Source organism: Zootoca vivipara, chromosome 2 (genome assembly GCF_963506605.1).
Source record: "Zootoca vivipara chromosome 2, rZooViv1.1, whole genome shotgun sequence".
In the NCBI taxonomy this organism is placed as follows: domain Eukaryota; kingdom Metazoa; phylum Chordata; class Lepidosauria; order Squamata; family Lacertidae; genus Zootoca; species Zootoca vivipara.
Window position 1 is genome coordinate 22488761 of NC_083277.1, and position 19334 is coordinate 22508094.

Sequence of the window (19334 nt, forward strand, 5' to 3'; positions counted from 1 at the left end):
ATGTCCTGCATTTCTATGTTCGCAGTGGTTTGCGCTACAGAGCCTTTCCAGAATATAAGCCATGCTGTAGGAATAATTTCACAATCTAAGTCTCTCTTCCCTCCTCCCAGCTCCCTTTTTAAACCTGGATTTTTCAAAACATACAAGTTAATTAACTTGACATCCAAAGTGAATTGGCTTTTAAACTCATTCTTTTTGTCTCTATCTTGCCGAAATTCAAACACATTAATATTTCATTGTCTGCTAGGAAATATATGTATGTATAAGTGAGTCAGAAACCAAGCAGATGAAATTATTGCTATAAAGCCTGGGAATACACTTGTTGTTGCCAGGTCAGATGAATCCAGCTTTACACAGCTCTTCTGCAGTCTCCCAGTAGCATCACCATTTTACATAACCATGTTTTGTTTTCAGCATTGTAATGACCAACAGGAGAGAAGGGCAGAGTTATAGTGTATGAACAGCCTTTACCAAAGGTGTCATGGGCTTTGAAGACACTCAAAGTCAGGACACAAGGGGTATACGTGCTAAGAGGAAGGCAGGCTTGGCAAATCCACACCGTGATCAACTCCCACCCGGAAACCAATGTCCCCACTGTGGAAGGACGTGTGGATCCAGAATTGTTAAAACCGTGTTTATGGAAGACAATCTTACTCGGATACGAGTGATCGCCAAAGAAGAAAGAAAGTGTGTGATAGTGGCCAGTTGGTCACTATCTTCTCAGTCCAACCACGGACCACTTTGGGGGGAAACTATAGCACGCAGTATCCTCCAGCTATTGCTCCTAGCAGCTGTGGGCCACTATTTTGGGGTCACCATTTCCATTTCCCCATAATGTCCCAGAGCAATACATCTGTTTTGCCTGCAGAAGGTCCCAGGTTCATTCCCCAGACTCTGGGAGACACCACTGTCTGAAAACCTGGCAAGCATTGCCCGTTAAAGTAGACAGCACTAAGGAAGATGAGCCATTGTTCTGAGGAAACTTCCTATGTGTGCTCTGGAGGGTTGTAGCAACTGTCAACTGGCGGCTTTTAGTTGCCTGCTCTCAGCTAAACCCAAGGAGTGTGGCTGTCCTTGTTCTGTGGAACAGCATTTCTACTATCTGCACTTCCTGGAAACAACTGAATACATTTTTTTTGTTTCACCAGGTTTTCCCAGATGGGTAAATGGGAGCACACTTTGTTTGGGTTTTAGTCTTGTTTTAAATGTAGGTGATATGTTTGAGGGTTGTTTTCCAATGATATTTTATTAGGCTTCAACATTTTTAACATATACAGTCAAAACTCAATTTGGTCTTTTCTCTTACTTTTGATAGGTTTTGAGTTTTTAACTGTTTTGAATCCTCTTGTGTGTAAATCTCCTTGAGACGGATTGTTTAGAAGGCGATTAATAAACCAGTGATGATGATCAGCCAGTGCACCTAAGAAAGGTATGGCTGGATCAGAACAAAGGCCAATCCAATATTTATGTTTCCTGTATTGATCATCCATATGCCTCTGGAAAGCCTATAGGCAAAACATGAAAGTAATCTCCTGCTGCCGTTCCCCAGGTACTGGTATAGTCATACCTCAATTTAAGTACGTGTCGGTATGAGTACTTTCAGTTTAAGTACTCTGCGGACCCGTCTGGAACAGATTAATCCACTTTCCATTTGCTTCAATGGGAAAGTTTGCTTCGGGTTAAGTACGCTTCAGGTTAAGTACGGACTTCCAGAACCAATTACACTCATACCTCGGGTTAAGAACGCTTCAGGTTGAGTACTCCGCGGACCCGTCTGGAACAGATTAATCCACTTTCCATTACTTTCAATGGGAAAGTTCGCTTCAGGTTAAGTACGCTTCAAGTTAAGTACAGACTTCCGGAACCAGTTGTGTACTTAAACCGAGGTACCACTGTATTCAGAAAAATGGATCCTCTGGTCCTGGAAGAAGCATATAGCCATCATGACTAGTAGCCACTGAGAGCCTGAATATGGACTTGATAGATCTCACGCCAACCTCGCCTGGAAGCTTTGCTTAGACCAAAATATTTGTGGGTGGGGGAAGCAAAATAGGCTACACAACAGGGCTGACAACTTGACAGTTAAAAACAGGAGCATCTCTGAGACACTTTCCAGATCATTTTTTAAAACAAGGGAAAGGGAAAGAGAAGCAAAGAAGCACCACCTGTTTATTTATACATCTTCTGTGGTGAAAAGGTCAGTAGAAAATTCACCTCTAAGGTCACTGTTGCTAAGCAACCGCTTTCAGAAGTTCTGCAACACCGATCAAGCATATTATGCTCCACTGACTGGCTTCAGAATAAATATGAGTAACATCTTACCTGCTCTTTAGCGGGGAAAGAGGGGCTCCTTCTACTCCGGCGGAGACAGCCAAGGTTCCAGAAATGGACTGTTATGCAAGATGCATGCAAACCAAAGGGGGAAAAGGATACGACCCGGAACCACAGGCTTCCGGTTCACAAGTGCAAAGGATAGTTCCGTCTTCAGAAACACAACAGAGGGTTTGATGAGGTGATGCCCAAAACGGAATGACATCTTAATGCCCTTTTATGCACCTGGCCCTGTGGAGGAGAATTAATTGAAATCGTCAGAACAGTCGATGATCTTAAAACATAAGGCAAATGAGATCATTGGCAACACTTCAGAGAACAGAAAATGCACAGAGTTGCTTTTGGTCACTGCATCTCAATGAATACTTTTTTTTCCTTGCTTTTTTATTTCTAAGACTGCATACACACAATACAGTAAGCACATGGCTTCCCTCCAAAGCCATGGTTCCCAACATGGGGCACACGCCTCACAGGGGGGCAATCTTATTTTTATGGGTGGGGGGATATGAAAGCTTGTTTAGACCAAAAGCTTGTTTCCTCCACGTGAATAGGAATTCACTTTTTGAATAATAAGAATTATATGCCACAGTGGAGGTGGCATCAAGATTTTTGAGATGCTTAGGTGAGGCATGGCCAAAAAAGTTTAGGAACCACTGCTCTAAAGAATTATGAGAAATGTAGTTTAGCCCTCACAGAGTTACAATTCCCAGCACCCTTAACAAACTAGAGTTTCCAGGATTCTTTGGGTAAAGCAGTGTCCTTAAACTATACAATACAGTGATGCCTCACAAGACGAATTTAATTCATTCCGCGAGTCAATTCGTTTTGCGAAAAATTCACCTTGTAAATTGCGGTTTCCCATAGGAATGCATTGAGATTTCTTTTTTTGCCCATAGGAACGCATTAATTAAATTTCAATGCATTGCTATGGGAAACCGCAATTCGCAAGACAAATTTTTCGCAAAACAAATTCGTCTTGCGGGTCACCATCAGATCACAAGGCGCATTCGTCTTGTGAAAAATGCGTCTTACAGGGCATTCATCTTGCGAGGTACCACTGTATGCAGTACACAGCCTAAAATAAGCCTGTGCCTTGCATGGGTTAGGTCTATCAACATCCACCTGCAAGCCTTTTCATTGATGCACCACCTATCGTAGCAGCAACACCTTCTGGAGGCTACATGCCAGGTGGCAGGTGGAGCAAAAGTGGATGGGACAACAGATGTGACTGACTTTGCACAACAGAAGTCAGGGGTCTCTCCTTACACCCATCCCCCACACACATCCTTCTGCTCTCCATCCAAGAAAGCAATATATGCACAATTCAAGCATGCACTGCAGCTATGTAAAACCACTGAAGGAAGACTCAGAGCAGGGCAGATGAGGGGTGTGGCTTGGAGATAAGGGGTGTGGCCTGTGAGGAATTCCAAGGGCCCTTTGGAGAAGTCTAGAAGGCTGCATTTGGCTCCCCAAGGCTGAGGTTTCCCCGGAGAAGATGTGTGAGCAAAACAAACGCTTCAGGTTACAAACTCGGCTAACCTGGAAGAGTTACCTCGAGTTGAGAACTTTGCCCCAGGATGAGAACAGAAATTGTGTGTCAGTGGCGCAGCGGCAGCAAGAGGCCCCATCAGCGAAAGCACGCCTCTAGTTAAGAACTGTTTCAGGTTAAGAACGGACCTCCGGAACGAACTAAGTTTGTAATTAGAGGTACCACTGTACTCAGGTATATGAAATAAGCAGCAGCTGCTGTATGTTGTCTGGAATGTGTGGGAAGATGCGGTGGTGGTGTGTATTTTGGTTTCTTTTAAGTATGTCTTTTGTTTTCAAGAACAGCAACAAAAACATTACAGGAAACCCCATACCGCTGTAGCAGAGCTCAGCTCTGCCCTCCTCCTTTCCTTATTTACACTGTGAAAGCTGAATCAGATTGGCAATATTTTTTAAATGGGAATGTCAAAAAAGCTTCAATAGCCAGAAAGAAACCACTTACCGACATTGAAGAACAGGGGAGTCGTTTCAGGGAAGGGGAAGGGGAGAGACAAAGAGCTAACACCTCTAAAACAGATTTACGGAAGGAGAGAGCGTCAGGCTCAGAAAACGCCTTGGCAGAGCTGAAGGTGATGCTTCCTCCCGTACTCCAAAAATAATAAACACTTCTAGCAGAAAGTTGGTGACCTTGGAAATAAAGGCAAGATCTGATGCTTCAATAACCAAAGCTCCAGGGGGAGAGAAAAGTGATGACCCGGTGCTTTTTATTCCAACTATCTGGCTGAATTACTAGGGACTAGAGTGCCAGTGGGACCCCAGCCTGTTTTAACAGTGGCTCTGAGATTCACTCGGGGGGGGGGGAGAATAATAATAATCAAATCCCACTCCAGAAGGTAAGGAAATAGTATGCTGTGAAATGCTCGAGGTTTTTAGAAGGAAACAAATATTGAGAAGAGCAAACAGAAAGGTTAAACGTGCGTCTCAGCGCCTTGCAATTCATGCAGCGTGTATCTAGCCCAGGCATCCCCAAACTTCGGCCCTCCAGATGTTTTGGACTACAATTCCCATCTTCCCCAACCACTGGTCCTGTTAGCTAGGGATCATGGGAGTTGTAGGCCAAAACATCTGGAGGGCCGCAGTTTGGGGATGCCTGATCTAGCCCATGGGTGGGCACCTCTAGATAAAGGAAAGTTTTGCTCAAGTTCAAACATACAATTCATTTTGTTTCTTCTTCTTCTTCTTCTTCTTCTTCTTATTATTATTATTATTATTATTATTATTACAATTAGAATTTATATACCGCCTTATACCCGGAGGTTTCAGGGCAGTTCACAGAAAATATCAACATAAAAACCATAATATAATATATAGAATCAAAACAAAAACAGCAACCCAATAACACCCCCCTCAAAAAAGAGTGACATTTTAAAAGGGTATGGGATGTAAATCAGGTCAACCAAAGACCTGGATTAAAAAGACGCTTGGCAAACTTCCCTGGGGAGAGCATTAAACAGACAGGGAGCCACTGCAGAAAAGGCCCATTGCATGCCAAGGTCCCAAGACACCCCCCCCCCAATAATTCACACTTCACACAGCAATTTAAGTTTTTAAGGTTTTTGGCATTATTTTGGCCAGAGCTTTATTTAAATACAGCCAATGTGAGTGGTTGCTTAACCATTGGTTCCATCCATCTGTCCCCCGCCTTAGGACAGATCTGACATCCACTAGCCATCTAGGGAAGTCAGTACAGGTAAGCACCCCCTGAGAGAGGATGGAGCTGGGTGTCAGGCCCTTCACCTCTCCCCGAATGCTCCCCGGGGCTCTTGTGTGTCCCTAGCCCCTTGCGGGGGTGTGGACAAAAGCATGTCGAGCCCAAGGATTCCTTTAACAGAATACCCCTAGCAGCAGCAGCATTTTGTAGGGGTAGGCCCAGCAAATTCCTTACCCCTCCAAAGGCATTTGATTTTTGCCACAGATTGTTAGTAGTTGCCGGTTGTTCTCTTCCCGTGCAATACAATACTTCTTGCGTATTTATGTGTATGTCAGATATATTGTTATATGAAAAACTGATTTAAAAATAAATAAATCCCCACCCTACCTTGTGTACCTAGCCATGATAGCTTGGCTCTGCCTTCACGGACAGAAGCAGCAACGCTTATGAATACCAGTTGCTGGATACCACAAGAAGGGGAAATGTTCTTGTGCTCAAATCCTGCATGTGGATTTCCCTATATTATTTGGTCTGCCACTGTGCGAACAGGATGTTGGACTAGATGAGTCATTGGTCTGATCCAGCATCCTCTTTTCATGTTACATCTGTAATTCTTAAGAGTCCCCATGGAAATGTCAGAAAAGCCTGACAATTATAACTAAAAGTCAAACGAGGCTGAGCACTTTCATAAAAATCCAGATGTTATCTTCATTTCTATCATTTTTTCCAGCAAAGTACATTTACCATGGACACGGGAACTGATGTTTGATATAAGCTCCATGATGCAAAAAATTGAGGCCTGTTAGTTCAGAGATATGATTCTCTGATCAGGTGCAAGAACACCCCATTTCACATCTCAGACAAGCCCTTGCACAGGAGGAAAAAAGAGTTGTACCATTAAGGGTGCAATCTGTCAATCGAAGCGATGCAAAATGGCAGAACTGCAAAATACCCACCAATCTCAGTGCATTTGTGCTCTCATGGCAGACAGAGCTCCCCAACAACCCAATGCAGAGCAAGAATTATATGAGTCTGGGTTGGTCTGCAGTTGTCTTTTGATCCCCGTCTACTCAGCATAGAGGTGACAACCAGATGTGAGACAACAAGGGACTTGGGGCCCCGTCCAGATGAGGGGAGTTTATTCAGTGCACAGATGCACCTCTCTAAAACAGTCTGCATTGCCGATTTCATTACTGTCAGTAAATCTTTGCTATCTGGACATCTTCTTCACTTTAAAGAAATTGTTCCCCTCTGCTACCTTGACAAGAAACACTAATTAGTCATTATGCACCACTTAAATTATCTCCCCACCCCCCCCCCACCCCATAAGGAAGGGTCATGTTTTTGGTACGTTTGTGTCATCCTTTGCATACTGTTTTGACAATGCCAACTGTCTTTTGATGTACTGCAGAGCTAATTTATATCTAGAGGATATAAATTCTCTGTCTTTCCCACACCCGCCCTGTCCTGTCCCAAAATAGTTGGCCTTTCAAACAGGACCACATCAAGACCAGAACAATTTAGTAGAATCTTCTACAGCAAACAATCAATAGAAGATGACATAGTGCAGCTCTTCCAGGGCTGTACCACTCCAGAATACAGGTGGTAGTGGTGAAATCTATGGTGCATGCAAAAAATTGAATGCTTTACCATACAAAAAAGACTCCATACCTACAACACTATTTATTTTTGCTCTGTGGTGCGAAAATAGCATGACCACAGAGAATTGGGTTAAGGAGATGAAGGCAGGAACTTGAGGCAGATAACAGGTTGACTATAGTCCCCACAGAAGATGGACTAGCATAAAAAATTGCAAATTTGGGGATTACGGACGTCTCGGACAAAGAACTCCAGGATGATCTTCTCAGGATCTGGCCCCAGGTGATGGCATTCTCTTTCCTAAGAGGCCTCTCCTTTGGCCTTCCAGCAGATGGTAAAAAACCTCACTAATTTCAGAAGGCATTGGAGAGTACAGTTATGGGCCCAGTTGTGGCTACCATCAGCAATAAGGGATGCGGCTGGAGCTGTGGTCTAAACCACTGAACTTCTTGTGCTTGCCAGTCAGAAGGTTGGTGGTTTAAACCCCCACAACGGAGTGAGCTCATACCTGCCAAGTTCCTCTCTGAAAAATAAGGGACTGGACCAAAAGTAGCATACCGGAAGTAGTGCGGTGGCCATTTTGGAACTGGGCGGAGCATGCTCAGAAGCGACTTTTGATGCTGCTGTGCCCAGTTCCAAAATGGCCACCACACCAGAAGTCGCGCTGCAGCCATTTTGGAACTGGGCAGAGCAGCATCAAAAGTCGCTTCTGAGCATGCTCCGCCCAGTTCCAAAATGGCCGCCGCGCCAGAATAAACCGGGGAAAAACAAAAAAATCCGTTTTTTCGGCTGGGGACAGCTGGAAAAACGGGGGTTTCCCGGGGAAAACGGGAGACTTGGCAGCTATGAGTGAGCTACCGTTGCTCTGTCCCAGCTCCTGCCAACCTAGCAGTTCGAAAGTATGCCAGTGCAAGTAGATAAATAGGTACCACTACAGTGGGAAGCTAAACACCGTTTCCATGCGCTCTGGTTTCCGTCACGGTGTCCCATTGTACCAGAAACGGTTTAGTCATGCTGGCCACATGACCTGGAAAGCTGTCTGCGGACAAACGCCGGCTCCCTCGGCCTGAAAGCGAGATGAGCATCGCAACCCCATAGTCACCTTTGACTGGACTTAAAAGTCATGGGGTCCTTTACCTTTATCTTTACCATCAGCAAACCTAATTTGGGAAGGGTTGTAGCTCAGTGGCAGACCATCTGTTTTGCAACAGAAGGCCCCCAAGCTCAGTCCCTGGCATTTCCAAATATGGCTGTGGATGCCTTCCCACCTGAAACCCTGGGAAGTCACTGCTAATCCATGCGGGCAATATAGACCTGTTTATTGTCTGTCTTACGTCACTACACAGCTACTTATGTGGTTTTAGCATTATCTTGCATTAATGTCAATTCCCACTCCAATTTGATTATTTCTTATTGTTACATTCCATAGTTTCAATCCATAAGCCACCTTGGATCTCATGAGAAGAGGTGGGAGGGGGCAGATTTAAATAGATAACTGTCAGCACCATCTGATTTTGCAAGTGTTTCCCACATTCTGATCCACTCCCCCCCCCCTTTTTGCTCACAGATGTTACGTGCCATGTTACTCTTCCTTTGCGAAGGGGACAAGCAAAGTGGGTTGTTTTATGTCAGAGCGTAAGTGAAGAAAACAAGAGCAGATGTTTCAACAGCACCTTTGAATGCTGTTGCAAGCTTGCTTATACTCGGGCTTAAACACTCTCAGAGTGGTGCCTCCAGAGGAGAAACAAAACAAAAAGACAAAACATGTTCAAGCTTTACTTCACAGTTCTAAACATTCAAAACCCTCCAAGGCATTTATAGCCAAGATATTGGATGAGACACTACAAAGTAGGCCAGTGACTACCTATGTGCAAGAATATCGAAGGCTGCTATAAGTTTCCTCTGTGTTTCACAGGGGGAGGGGAGGAGAGGAGGCAGTGATTTCACAAGGCAATGTTATAAAATATCTGGGATTTGTCATTTCAAACTGGTAAATGCCAGCCTCTTGGCCAATTACTTAGTTCCATACACTCCTACTGGTTTTATTTTTTATTTAAAAAAAACAACCCAAAGTTTTACTTGGGGGTGGAATTAAACACATAAGATAAGTGCATTCATTTGTTTAATAGGCTTTGTTATGATGTTTTTCAAAAGATTGCCTTTAAAATGGCAAATCAAATGCTCTGTATTTGGGCAGGAAAACATATGCAGAAATGCGGATGATTTGACACAGACTGCACCTACAGAAGTAAAATGTGTCTTCAGGAAAACGCTGTTTATTGCTAAATTCGTTTTGCTCTTGACATTTTCTAAGATGCACTATTTTGCCCTTTGGTCTAACAAAATTGTTGCTTAAAAACGTACCGCTAGCCATTTTTTACCTTTCCTAAAAGGGTTTGATTATGTCAAAAAGTGACATTTCCAATCAGTACCTCTATGCTCACAGGCACTTTCGGTGTAATAATGTGTAATGAAGGAGAGGCACTCAGGAGTAAGCTCTTATTCTTTCCTCTGTGGTGTTTTTAATGCCTTTTTCTTTGCTGCTGCTGCTGTTGCGGCTGAGGTATAATAAAGGCAAAATCCATGCAATTCAATAGACAGCTGTTTAACTTTCATCACATCATAATGGTCCAATCAGCAGGTGCCTCAGCCCAGTCAGTAGATAATATTGTGTGCCATTCCTTTTTATCACTAAAGGGTGGTGCGGCAGGCCGAGGATGGCATAAAACTTTTAATTATTACTATACCCAATTCTTTGCATCAGTTTTGTTCAACCATGTCCTCAAATGAGACATGTCCTCAAAATGGCATTATCTGGGCTTGACCTATGCAATGGAGCACCCGTGCAGTCAATAAGTCTTGGAGCTGTGGAAACCAAGTGTGTGTGTAAGATAAAGGAGGGAGAGGCAAACACTCATCAGATCCACTCTCGGCTCCTCAATCACAACATGCTCCAAGCCACTCAGGGCTCATCCCCAATGCTCAAAACAAAGAGCAAAATTATTATACATTTATGTGTTTGGGCATCCATAAAACAACAACGGTCACTTTGCTTCTCTGTTTATTTGCACAATGCTCAATTAATAATGTCCTCTGGGTGGCTCACAATAAAAGTTAAGAACTATAAAAATCCTGAAAATCAGACTATTGGCAACTGCTGTACAAATCTAAATAAATAACAACACCGACAGCAAGACATACATCAAACAGCAGAACTAAAAAAAATGCCAGAGTTCATAACGGCTATTTACAGAAGATAATATATTTATGTATCTCATCAACCATTTGGCTAAGGACAAAAGGAACATACAGGTTTACACACACACACACACACACACACACACACACACACACACAAGTGAATGTAAACTGCAGGTTAGGACACCCACTTTAATGTACCCACCATGTAAATAATGAACATGTTCTGCAGTTGTGCATACTGCGCTCAGTTACAACATGGGCTCCAATCCTAAACCCACTTACCTAACTTGGAATAAGCCCCATTCAATTCACTATTTCTTACTTCTGAGTAGACATGGTTAGGATTGCACTGTAAGCCTCCAGCACCCTTCAGATGTTCAGTGATTAAAAAAGAAGTTCATTGTAGTTAAGCATAGAGGGGGAGGCAACCCTAACATGTATCCCGCCCCTGATATCATAGAAGAAGTTATAGAACAGAGAGGTGTGAACCTTACCATAGACTCCAGTTCAAATGAAGCCTTGGCTGTTCCTTGCCCAATCTCTCTCACACAAAACCATGAAGAAGTGCACAAATATACACAGATACAACCCCTCCAGTTCCCTCCCACAAATACACACTGCCTGCAGCTGCTCCCTCTAAGGACAACCATCTTTCTCTTGGGTTGCTGTTGTTGTTTAGTCGTTTAGTCATTTAGTCGTGTCCGACTCTTCGTGACCCCATGGACCAGAGCACGCCAGGCACTCCTGTCTTGCACTGCCTCCCGCAGTTTGGTCAACAAATGGATAATGGATCCCAATAGTCAAAATGAAAGAAATAATGAACCAAAGTCACTCTCCAAAAATACCAGGTTGCCCAAAGCAGAGATCACCCTGGAACACACCTTATCATACTGCTGAAGTGCTGGTACATGTTGTTGTTGTTGTTGTTGTTGTTTAGTCGTTTAGTCGTGTCCGACTCTTCGTGACCCCATGGACCAGAGCATGCCAGGCACTCCTGTCTTCCACTGCCTCCCGCAGTTTGGTCACACTCATGTTGGTGGCTTCAAAAACACTGTCCAATCATTTCGTCCTCTGTCGTCCCCTTCTCTGTTGGGTATCTCCATGCTATTAGTTAGGGGTAGTCCAGATATTGTTGGACTCCAACAGTCATCAGCGCCAGCCAGCATGGTGAATGGACAGGGATGACGGGAACTGAAGTCCATCCGCAATCCATGCACTTTTGGCAAGCCCTGTCTAGGAGTAGTTAAAGGGGGGGGTGCTTTGTGTAATTTAGCTTGATGTGGGTGTTTAACTTTCCATTGTAAATGACTGATTTCAAATGGGAAGTTCAAAGCTCCGTAACTTTATGGATACATACGTTTCCCAGGACGTTTCCGAGCAAAGTGTGGGTGCTGACCTTTAAAGCCCGAAACGGCCTCGGACCTATATATCTGAAGGAGCATCTCCACCCCCATTGTTCAGCCCGGACACTGAGATCCAGCGCCAAGGGCCTTCTGGCGGTTCCCTCACTGCAAGAAGCAAAGCTACAGGGAACCAGGCAGAGGGCCTTCTCGGTACTGGCGCCCGCCCTGTGGTCCGCCCTTCCTTCAGAGGTCAGGGAGATGCACAACTCCCTGACATTTAGAAAACACCTAAAGGCAGCCCTGTTTAGGGAAGTTTTTAATCTGTGATATTTTAATGTATTTTGGTATTTGTTGGAAGCCGCCCAGAATGGCGGGGGAAACCCAGCCAGATGGGCGGGGTATAAATAATAATAATAATAATAATAATAATAATAATAATAATACATAACACCAGCTAAACCACCTAAAGGCGCTCCCTGGAAATATTCATCAATTTGATATAATCTCAGGATTTAGCTCCCAGGAAACTTTACCTTGAAAAATATAGCTTTCTGACTCTCACACCATGCCCCCAGTGCCCTAATGCTAAGGGTACGTACAGTGTGCAACACAAAAAAGCATGTTAGAGATGCCTTCTTGATCTATTACCCTCACACCAGATAAGGGCAATTTTACCAAAGGTCAAGTGTGGAATGTATGGAAAGTATGATCATTTGAATCTGTTTTAATTTCTTTCTTTTTTAATCTTACTTATTCATTTTAAAAAATGTATATTCTGCTGCAATGCAGAGATATATTGCAGCACTCTACAACAATATGCTGTGAGCCTTGGGTCCTGCACTAAAAGAAGTCAAATAAATAAATCGAGTAGCTTTCTGTCTCCCTATGAATGGCTGCACAACTTGCCTTCCACACCCTTCAACATCACGCTAATGAAAATTGAGGTGCCGGTCTTTTGGTGCCACGCTCTCTGCAAGTGCCAACTGTGGGCTGTGATCCATGACAGGCAATCAAGTACAACGTTCCTTGTAATGCTAGAGAAGACATGCGAGGGAATGTTTGGTCCAGCCAGTTGAAACTTCCTGTTCCTCCTCACTGGAGCATCCTTCCTTTTGCATGTGATAGAAGGTGGGCATGATCTAACCTGTACAGGTAATAAAAGGACGAGTCACGCAGCACCCGTCTCTCTTTTTGACTTCCTTCTTTGTTTGACCAGCTTTTAGTTAGGACTGCTCTGCTAGCTCTCAGCTAGCAGAAGCACTGGGGTTATTCCCCCAAATTGGGTAGAGCCACATGTACCGTACATATTTGTAACTAAGTCTGCCTTCAGGAATCCAACTGTGACCTGATGTAAGTAAACTTCTTTTATTGACTTTGAATAAGATTGTGGCATCTTTATTCTTTTAAGAGGGGTTCAAGGGAACTTACCAGGAACGTACAATTCAATCTGAGACAGACTGAATTGTATAATAGTGAGAAGCTCACACGAGCCTGAAACCAGTTATCTGCTGTGCATGTAAAAAGGGGAATGTAACTCTGCTAAGTAAAGAAACTTGCTAGCGCAAGTTAAGAATGATATTAATAAACAATATATCCTCTCCTGCCACCCTGAACATTCCCACACCAACGCCAGATAATCCCCGGGATATCCTGGGATCTGTAATTCCGGAAATGTCCTGGGCAAATAGGGACGGTTGGAGGGTATGGCCTTCATGAGGTTGTTATAAATTTGCTAATTGCCCTGGATGGCTTGGGTGGTCTTGAAAATGATGGAATAGCCAACCAGGCTTCCATTTATGCATCTTTCAATGGGCTTGTCTTTAGACAAGGCACTTGACATGCTATTGTTTGCCTCACGCTGTCACAGAGTGCCATGCTTGCTTCAAGCATCTTACATTCCTGCCCAAAATGGCAGCTGCTTCCCACATAACCCAGAATGACGGCCCTGATTCATGGGGGGAATCAGACAAGCATTACACTCTGCCTGTGCAAGTCAAATGCTGATGAATTAGGCCTTTAGCGTTGTAATAACTGTAGTGACTAATGGAACAACCCAAAAATGTTATTAAAGAAAGGCTGAATAATATATTACCAGTATGGAGTTCAGGAGGAAATAATTTTTTATAAAGGAAAATAAAAGATTAATATCAATCATGCTTTTCACAAAAAAGGGGGGAGGGAGGCAGAACCTGAGAAATAGCTGGAGTCTGCAGCGGTTGGCTGAAATGAAATGGCATCCTACCCACCCCACCTACAGGGAAAAAGTCATCTCTGCTTATTCTGGGATTACCAGTGAGGTCTATCTTATAGGGATAAATAAAATGTTGTGGCATTTCTCTGGCATCATGGGGCGGCTAAAGGAAGAAATTAATTTTGCAAGAAGAAATGTCTACGGAAAACAACACTCTGTGGGCTGAAATAACCAAGTCTGAATGTATTTCCTCCAAAATATACAAAAACAGGATGGAACAACAACAACAAATCCTCCATTCTACTTTTCAGCTAAACAAAAAACTAAAAATGAAACTAAAAATGATATGAGAAGTATTTCTTTCTCTTTGCGTGCCATACAAACTGGGTTGGGAAACGCAGGGGCAGGACTAACAATCAAGCATATGCTACCAGCATCCTTGGCCAAGTGCTATTATGTCCAAAGTAAGTGCTTCATTAAATAATTTGTTGTCGTTTATTTGTGTCCGACTCTTCATGACCCCATGGACCAGAGCACGCCAGGCACTCCTTAAGATTTCCTTAAGAATGGATAGGTTTGATCTTCTTGCAGTCCATGGGACTCTCAAGAGTCTCCTCCAGCACCATAATTCAAAAGCATCAATTCTTCAGCGATCAGCCTTCTTTATGGTCCAGCTCTCACTTCCATACATCACTACTGGGAAAACCATAGCTTTAACTATACGGACCTTTGTCGGCAAGGTGATGTCTCTGCTTTTTAAGATGCTGTCTAGGTTTGTCATTGCTTTTCTCCCAAGAAGCAGGCGTCTTTTAATTTCATGACTGCTGTCACCATCTGCAGTGATCAAGGAGCCCAAGAAATAAAATCTCTCACTGCCTCCATTTCTTCCCCTTCTATTTGCCAGGAGGTGATGGGATCCTTCATGGATCAATGCCTTGTCATGGCGAAGGGGCTTGAATAACTCAGAGAAGCTATGAGCTATGCCATGCAGGGCCACCCAAGATGGACAGGTCATAGTGGAGAGTTTTGACTAAACGTGATCCACCTGGAGAAGGAACTGGCAAGCCACTCCAGTATCCCTGCCAAGAAAACTCCATGGACAAAGGCAACAGCCATTAAATAATGCCCACCTTCAATGGCCAGCATAGCTTTTATTCATTCTGTTCAATAATAATATTAATCCAGTAGCCCTACCTGTGCCTAGTCCTCAATAGGCACATGAACTGTGAGCCATAAAAAATGTGGAAATAAGAGGGTGCAGCAGGTAGATTTAGCGGAATAAACATCCAATGGTCCAGCTCATTAAAAGGCAGCCTCCTATGGTAAGCCACACACCCAAAGTGCATACAGTTCACACCCACCCAAGGCACAAGCCTCCCCAAATGATCCTTCTCTCTTGTGTGTGGGAGAGAGAGAAATTCAGGCCAGATCTAGGACAATGAGGTAAGGACCTTCTCAGATATAGTGCTCTTCCTAGACAGGCTCCTCTGTTGCTTATTCGGATGTATTTCTGGCACCAGCAGATGGGGCGAGTGAATCCTTTCCATTTTTACTGTGCTCATTTTCTCTGCTGCCCAGTTCTCCTGAAGCACAATTCCACTGTTTTGTTTGGAAGCCACCCTGGAGATTCTTATATTGAAAGGCAGTACAGTGTACCCTCGAGTTACGTACCACTCTGGATACGTAACTTTCGGGTTGCGAACATGGCAAACCCAGAAGTGTATACGCGTGCGCAGAAGTGCTCTATCACGCCGCACGTGTGCGCAGAAGTGGCGCCTCCAGTTATGGACTTTTTGGGTTAAGTACGGACCCCCGGAACAAATTTAATTCGTATCCGGAGGGTCCACTGTATATGAATTCTTTATGCAAGCAAGCAAGTAAATAAATAAATAAATAAATAAATAAATAAATAAATAAATAAATAAAGGGCCAGTGTACCAATGTCCTTTTAAGTTCAAGGTCACTCAGAAAAAAAAGAAAACCTTTACGAATACAAATTGTATAACTGGGAGAAATCTTTGGGTGGGGATGCAATAGAAAACCTCGCATTGTATACTAGCCGTGCAAAAAAAAAAAAGTACCAGTCAGATGCATTGTAAACAAGAATGTTGTCTGCTAAAGAGGATCTATCAAGACAAAGACTTATTGGTAAAAGGCAACAGTGGCCAAGGTTGTGGGAAGTGATATAAGGATAGCAATCCAAAGGTGATAGAAAAACAACAGATGGGTGCCGCAACAAAACGCTACAGCATGGAGTGCTGCTGTTCAGAATTTCAATCCTCCATTCCATTCCCCCTCCTTGCTTCTTGTTTTCAGTCTAAGCAGTCAACATTTCATGGTTAAGATACGTTTGCTCCTCATTCTTTTTTTGGGGGGGGGGGGGTTGGACCTGCAAAGTCTTTTTCCTAACTTTCATTTGCACTTCTGCAAACCTTGGAGCTCCTTGAGCCTGCTAACATACAGTCGTACCTTGGTTCTTAAACGGAATCTGTTCCAGGAGTCTGCTTGGCTGCAGTTCCGATTGGCTGCAGGAATCACCTTGGTTTTTGAACATTTTCGGAAGTTGAATGGACTTCCGGAATGGATTCCTGCAGCCAATCCGAAGTCGTGGAAGCCGCGTCAGACGTTTGGGTTGCAAAGAACGTTCAAACCGGAACACTCACTTCCGGGAGCCAACTCACTTCCGGGAGCCAAAACGTTAGACTCGCAAGGCGCTCAGGATCCAAGGTACAACTGTACCCATTCCTGTGTGTGTGGCCGGTGGCATTCTGAATACTTGTGGATTGGGACTCATAGAACTAAGACCGCCTTTAGTGCAGAGGGAATGCTGTCATTCAAAGACTGCTGGAAGGGTTGAAACTCAGGCATGCATAGAAAGAGGAGCAACAGCACTGCTGGAACACAGCAAAAAACGGGAATTGAGATGAGAAGTCTGAAGGTAAAGATTTATCATACCTAATTTCATTTGCAATGCAATCTATTTAAACTTTCTGACATTAGTGTGGCCCTTGTGTACGCAGCGAAGAGAACCTGTCACATTCTTAGCATTTCCTACAATGCCCAACTGTCCTCAAGAACATTTTTATCTCGCTCGATTAATAAAAATGCAAAATGTGAATATTTGGGAAATGCGTCAGCTACTAGTCTCCAAAGGACAATACAGAAGATTAAAGTGGTCGGCAAGTGGTATTTTTATTTCATTTTCAAAACACCACTTACATGCCTAACAGCACAATCCTATGTGAGCTCAATGGGGCTCACTCCAAGATTAGTGTGTAGATTGTAGGATAACATTTGTAGCAGCCTCCTCCAAACTGGTGGCCTCTGGGTGGTTTGGGCCACTGATCCCATTAGCCCCACAGCCTGATGGGAACTGTTTCCTAATCCACCCAGAAGGTTGCAGTATAGGGCCAAATTCTGGCAGAATCGTAGTATCACAGAATTGTAGTAGTTGGAAGAGGCCCTGGGGTTCATCTAGTCCAACTGACTGCAATGCATCAATGGCAAATGGCCATCCAACCTCTGCTGAAAAACCTCCAATGAAGAAGAGTCCACAGCCTTCCAGGGAAGCCCACTCCACCATCAAGCAGCTCTTGCCAGGAGAAAGCTCTTCCTGCTGTTTAGGCAGAATCCCCTTTCTTGTACCTTGAATCCATTAGTTTGAGTTCTACCCTCCAGAGCAGGAGAGAAAAAGCCTGCTCCATTTTCCCATGTGACAGACCTTAAAATATCCGAAGATATCTAGCATATCTCCTCTCAGCCTCCTCCTCTTTTTCCAGGCTAAGCATACCCAGCTCCTTCAACCATTCCTCATAAGGCTTGGTTTGCAGAACCTTTGATCATCTTGGTAACTAAAAAATACCCCGAAAAGTCCTCTTTTTCCTTGACCATTTCCATTTCTCTCTTTTTTAACAAAGTTGCCCATTAACATGTTGTTCGCCAAATAAGCAACCCTCGATGCTGATGAGATTCATTAAGTATTAATTGCATTAAATCTGTTTTCCAATTACGTATTACATTACCAACTATCAACATACATATAAACAAATGCATTATTTATGGGATGATTAACATGGGATGTAGTGTTATTTTAATCTAATTTTACCAAGTGGGTGTATATATAAAGGGCCGCAGTGAGCATTTCTGTGTACGAAGCTTAACTGTGCAGCCGTGCTCACTTTCAGTTGCAGATGTAGGAACATGTAGTTTGCAGAAGGAAAGCTGAGGGAAGAAAAGGGGAAAGCTATGAATGGAGGAAGAGATGCAGCAGAGACCAAAGCGTATATCTACGGACAACACAAGGTCTTGCCAAACTGTTCTCCACATAACTATACCCAGAGGGGCATTTGCACGCTTCACCCAATGAGCACACAATCTGTGTACACCACAGTTGATCTGCACGAATCGGCAAGTGTGCACTCTTTCACACGGACACTTGTACATGTGCAGCTACAGCTTGTGCTTGTGCTCGGTATGTGTGAACAATCCTTAGGAAAGCAAACATCCCAAGCTTGTTGGAGAAAGGGTGTGATAAAACCATAATGAATAAAAACACAAATGCAGTCACCAAAGCAACCATGCCACTGGGAACCATGAGATGAGTGTCTTAACCAGGCATCCCCAAACTTCGGCCCTCCAGATGTTTTGGACTACAATTCCCATCTTCCCCGACCACTGGTCCTGTTAGCTAGGGATCATGGGAGCTGTAGGCCAAAACATCTGGAGGGCCGCAGTTTGGGGATGCCTGGTCTTAACCATGGGATGGAAAGCCAGCTGGCTTGGCCGCAGCCGGAGCATCTCCCTTCTCAGCCTTGCCGCTGCGGAGATCCATCAGTCACCCTCCTCCGACATGCGTCCGTGACTCACGCTGCTGTGCGTGCATGAGCACACATTACTCAGCAGAGTAAACACACAAAAGATCTGGCTCGAGGCATGGATACTAGACTACATTTATTGTACATAAATCAGGACAAAGAAAACATGGCTTCTCTCCTTGTCATTCTTCTCGGAGAGAGAAACAAAAGCAATACAGAGTGTGTATTCTGCTCATGGGACTCCAGCAATTTGTGCTGGAATGTAAACAGGCATGTAACAACCCCACATATCTGCAGCAAGGGTGGAATGGTATTCCCAACATTGAGATGGTCAACAACAGAACCAGGGCTCACAAAACAGCCTTTACCAAGCTTAAAACCATGGAAGCACCTGGGATGAATAGAGACATCGGATTCTTATCTCATTATGCATGATCAAGCTCTCTTTAGCACCTCAGCCCAGGACTAATTGCAGCCATCAGCAGCCATTAACAGCCATCTCCAGGTTTACCACTCCCATCAGCCCACCACCCATTCCCACCCACCCCCACCACCCTCTGTATATATATAGGGTCTGACACTTCTGTTTCTAGTGTATCTGAAGAAGTGTGCATGCACACGAAAGCTCATACCAAAATATAAACTTAGTTGGTCTT

The 19334-nt window shown here is 43.9% G+C and overlaps 1 protein-coding gene across 7 annotated transcripts in view; it reads right to left on the reverse strand.

Moving 5' to 3' along the window:
- The window catches only part of FHIT (fragile histidine triad diadenosine triphosphatase), a 1048086-nt gene that overhangs the window by 648034 nt on the left and 380718 nt on the right, over window positions 1-19334 (reverse strand). For all 7 annotated transcript variants that reach the window (XM_060271291.1, XM_060271290.1, XM_060271293.1 and 4 more), the window contains one exon: window positions 2434-2562. In XM_060271291.1, coding sequence (XP_060127274.1) covers window positions 2434-2536 — 103 coding nt within the window. In that variant the 5' untranslated portion in view covers window positions 2537-2562. The remainder of the gene's footprint in view (window positions 1-2433; window positions 2563-19334) is intronic.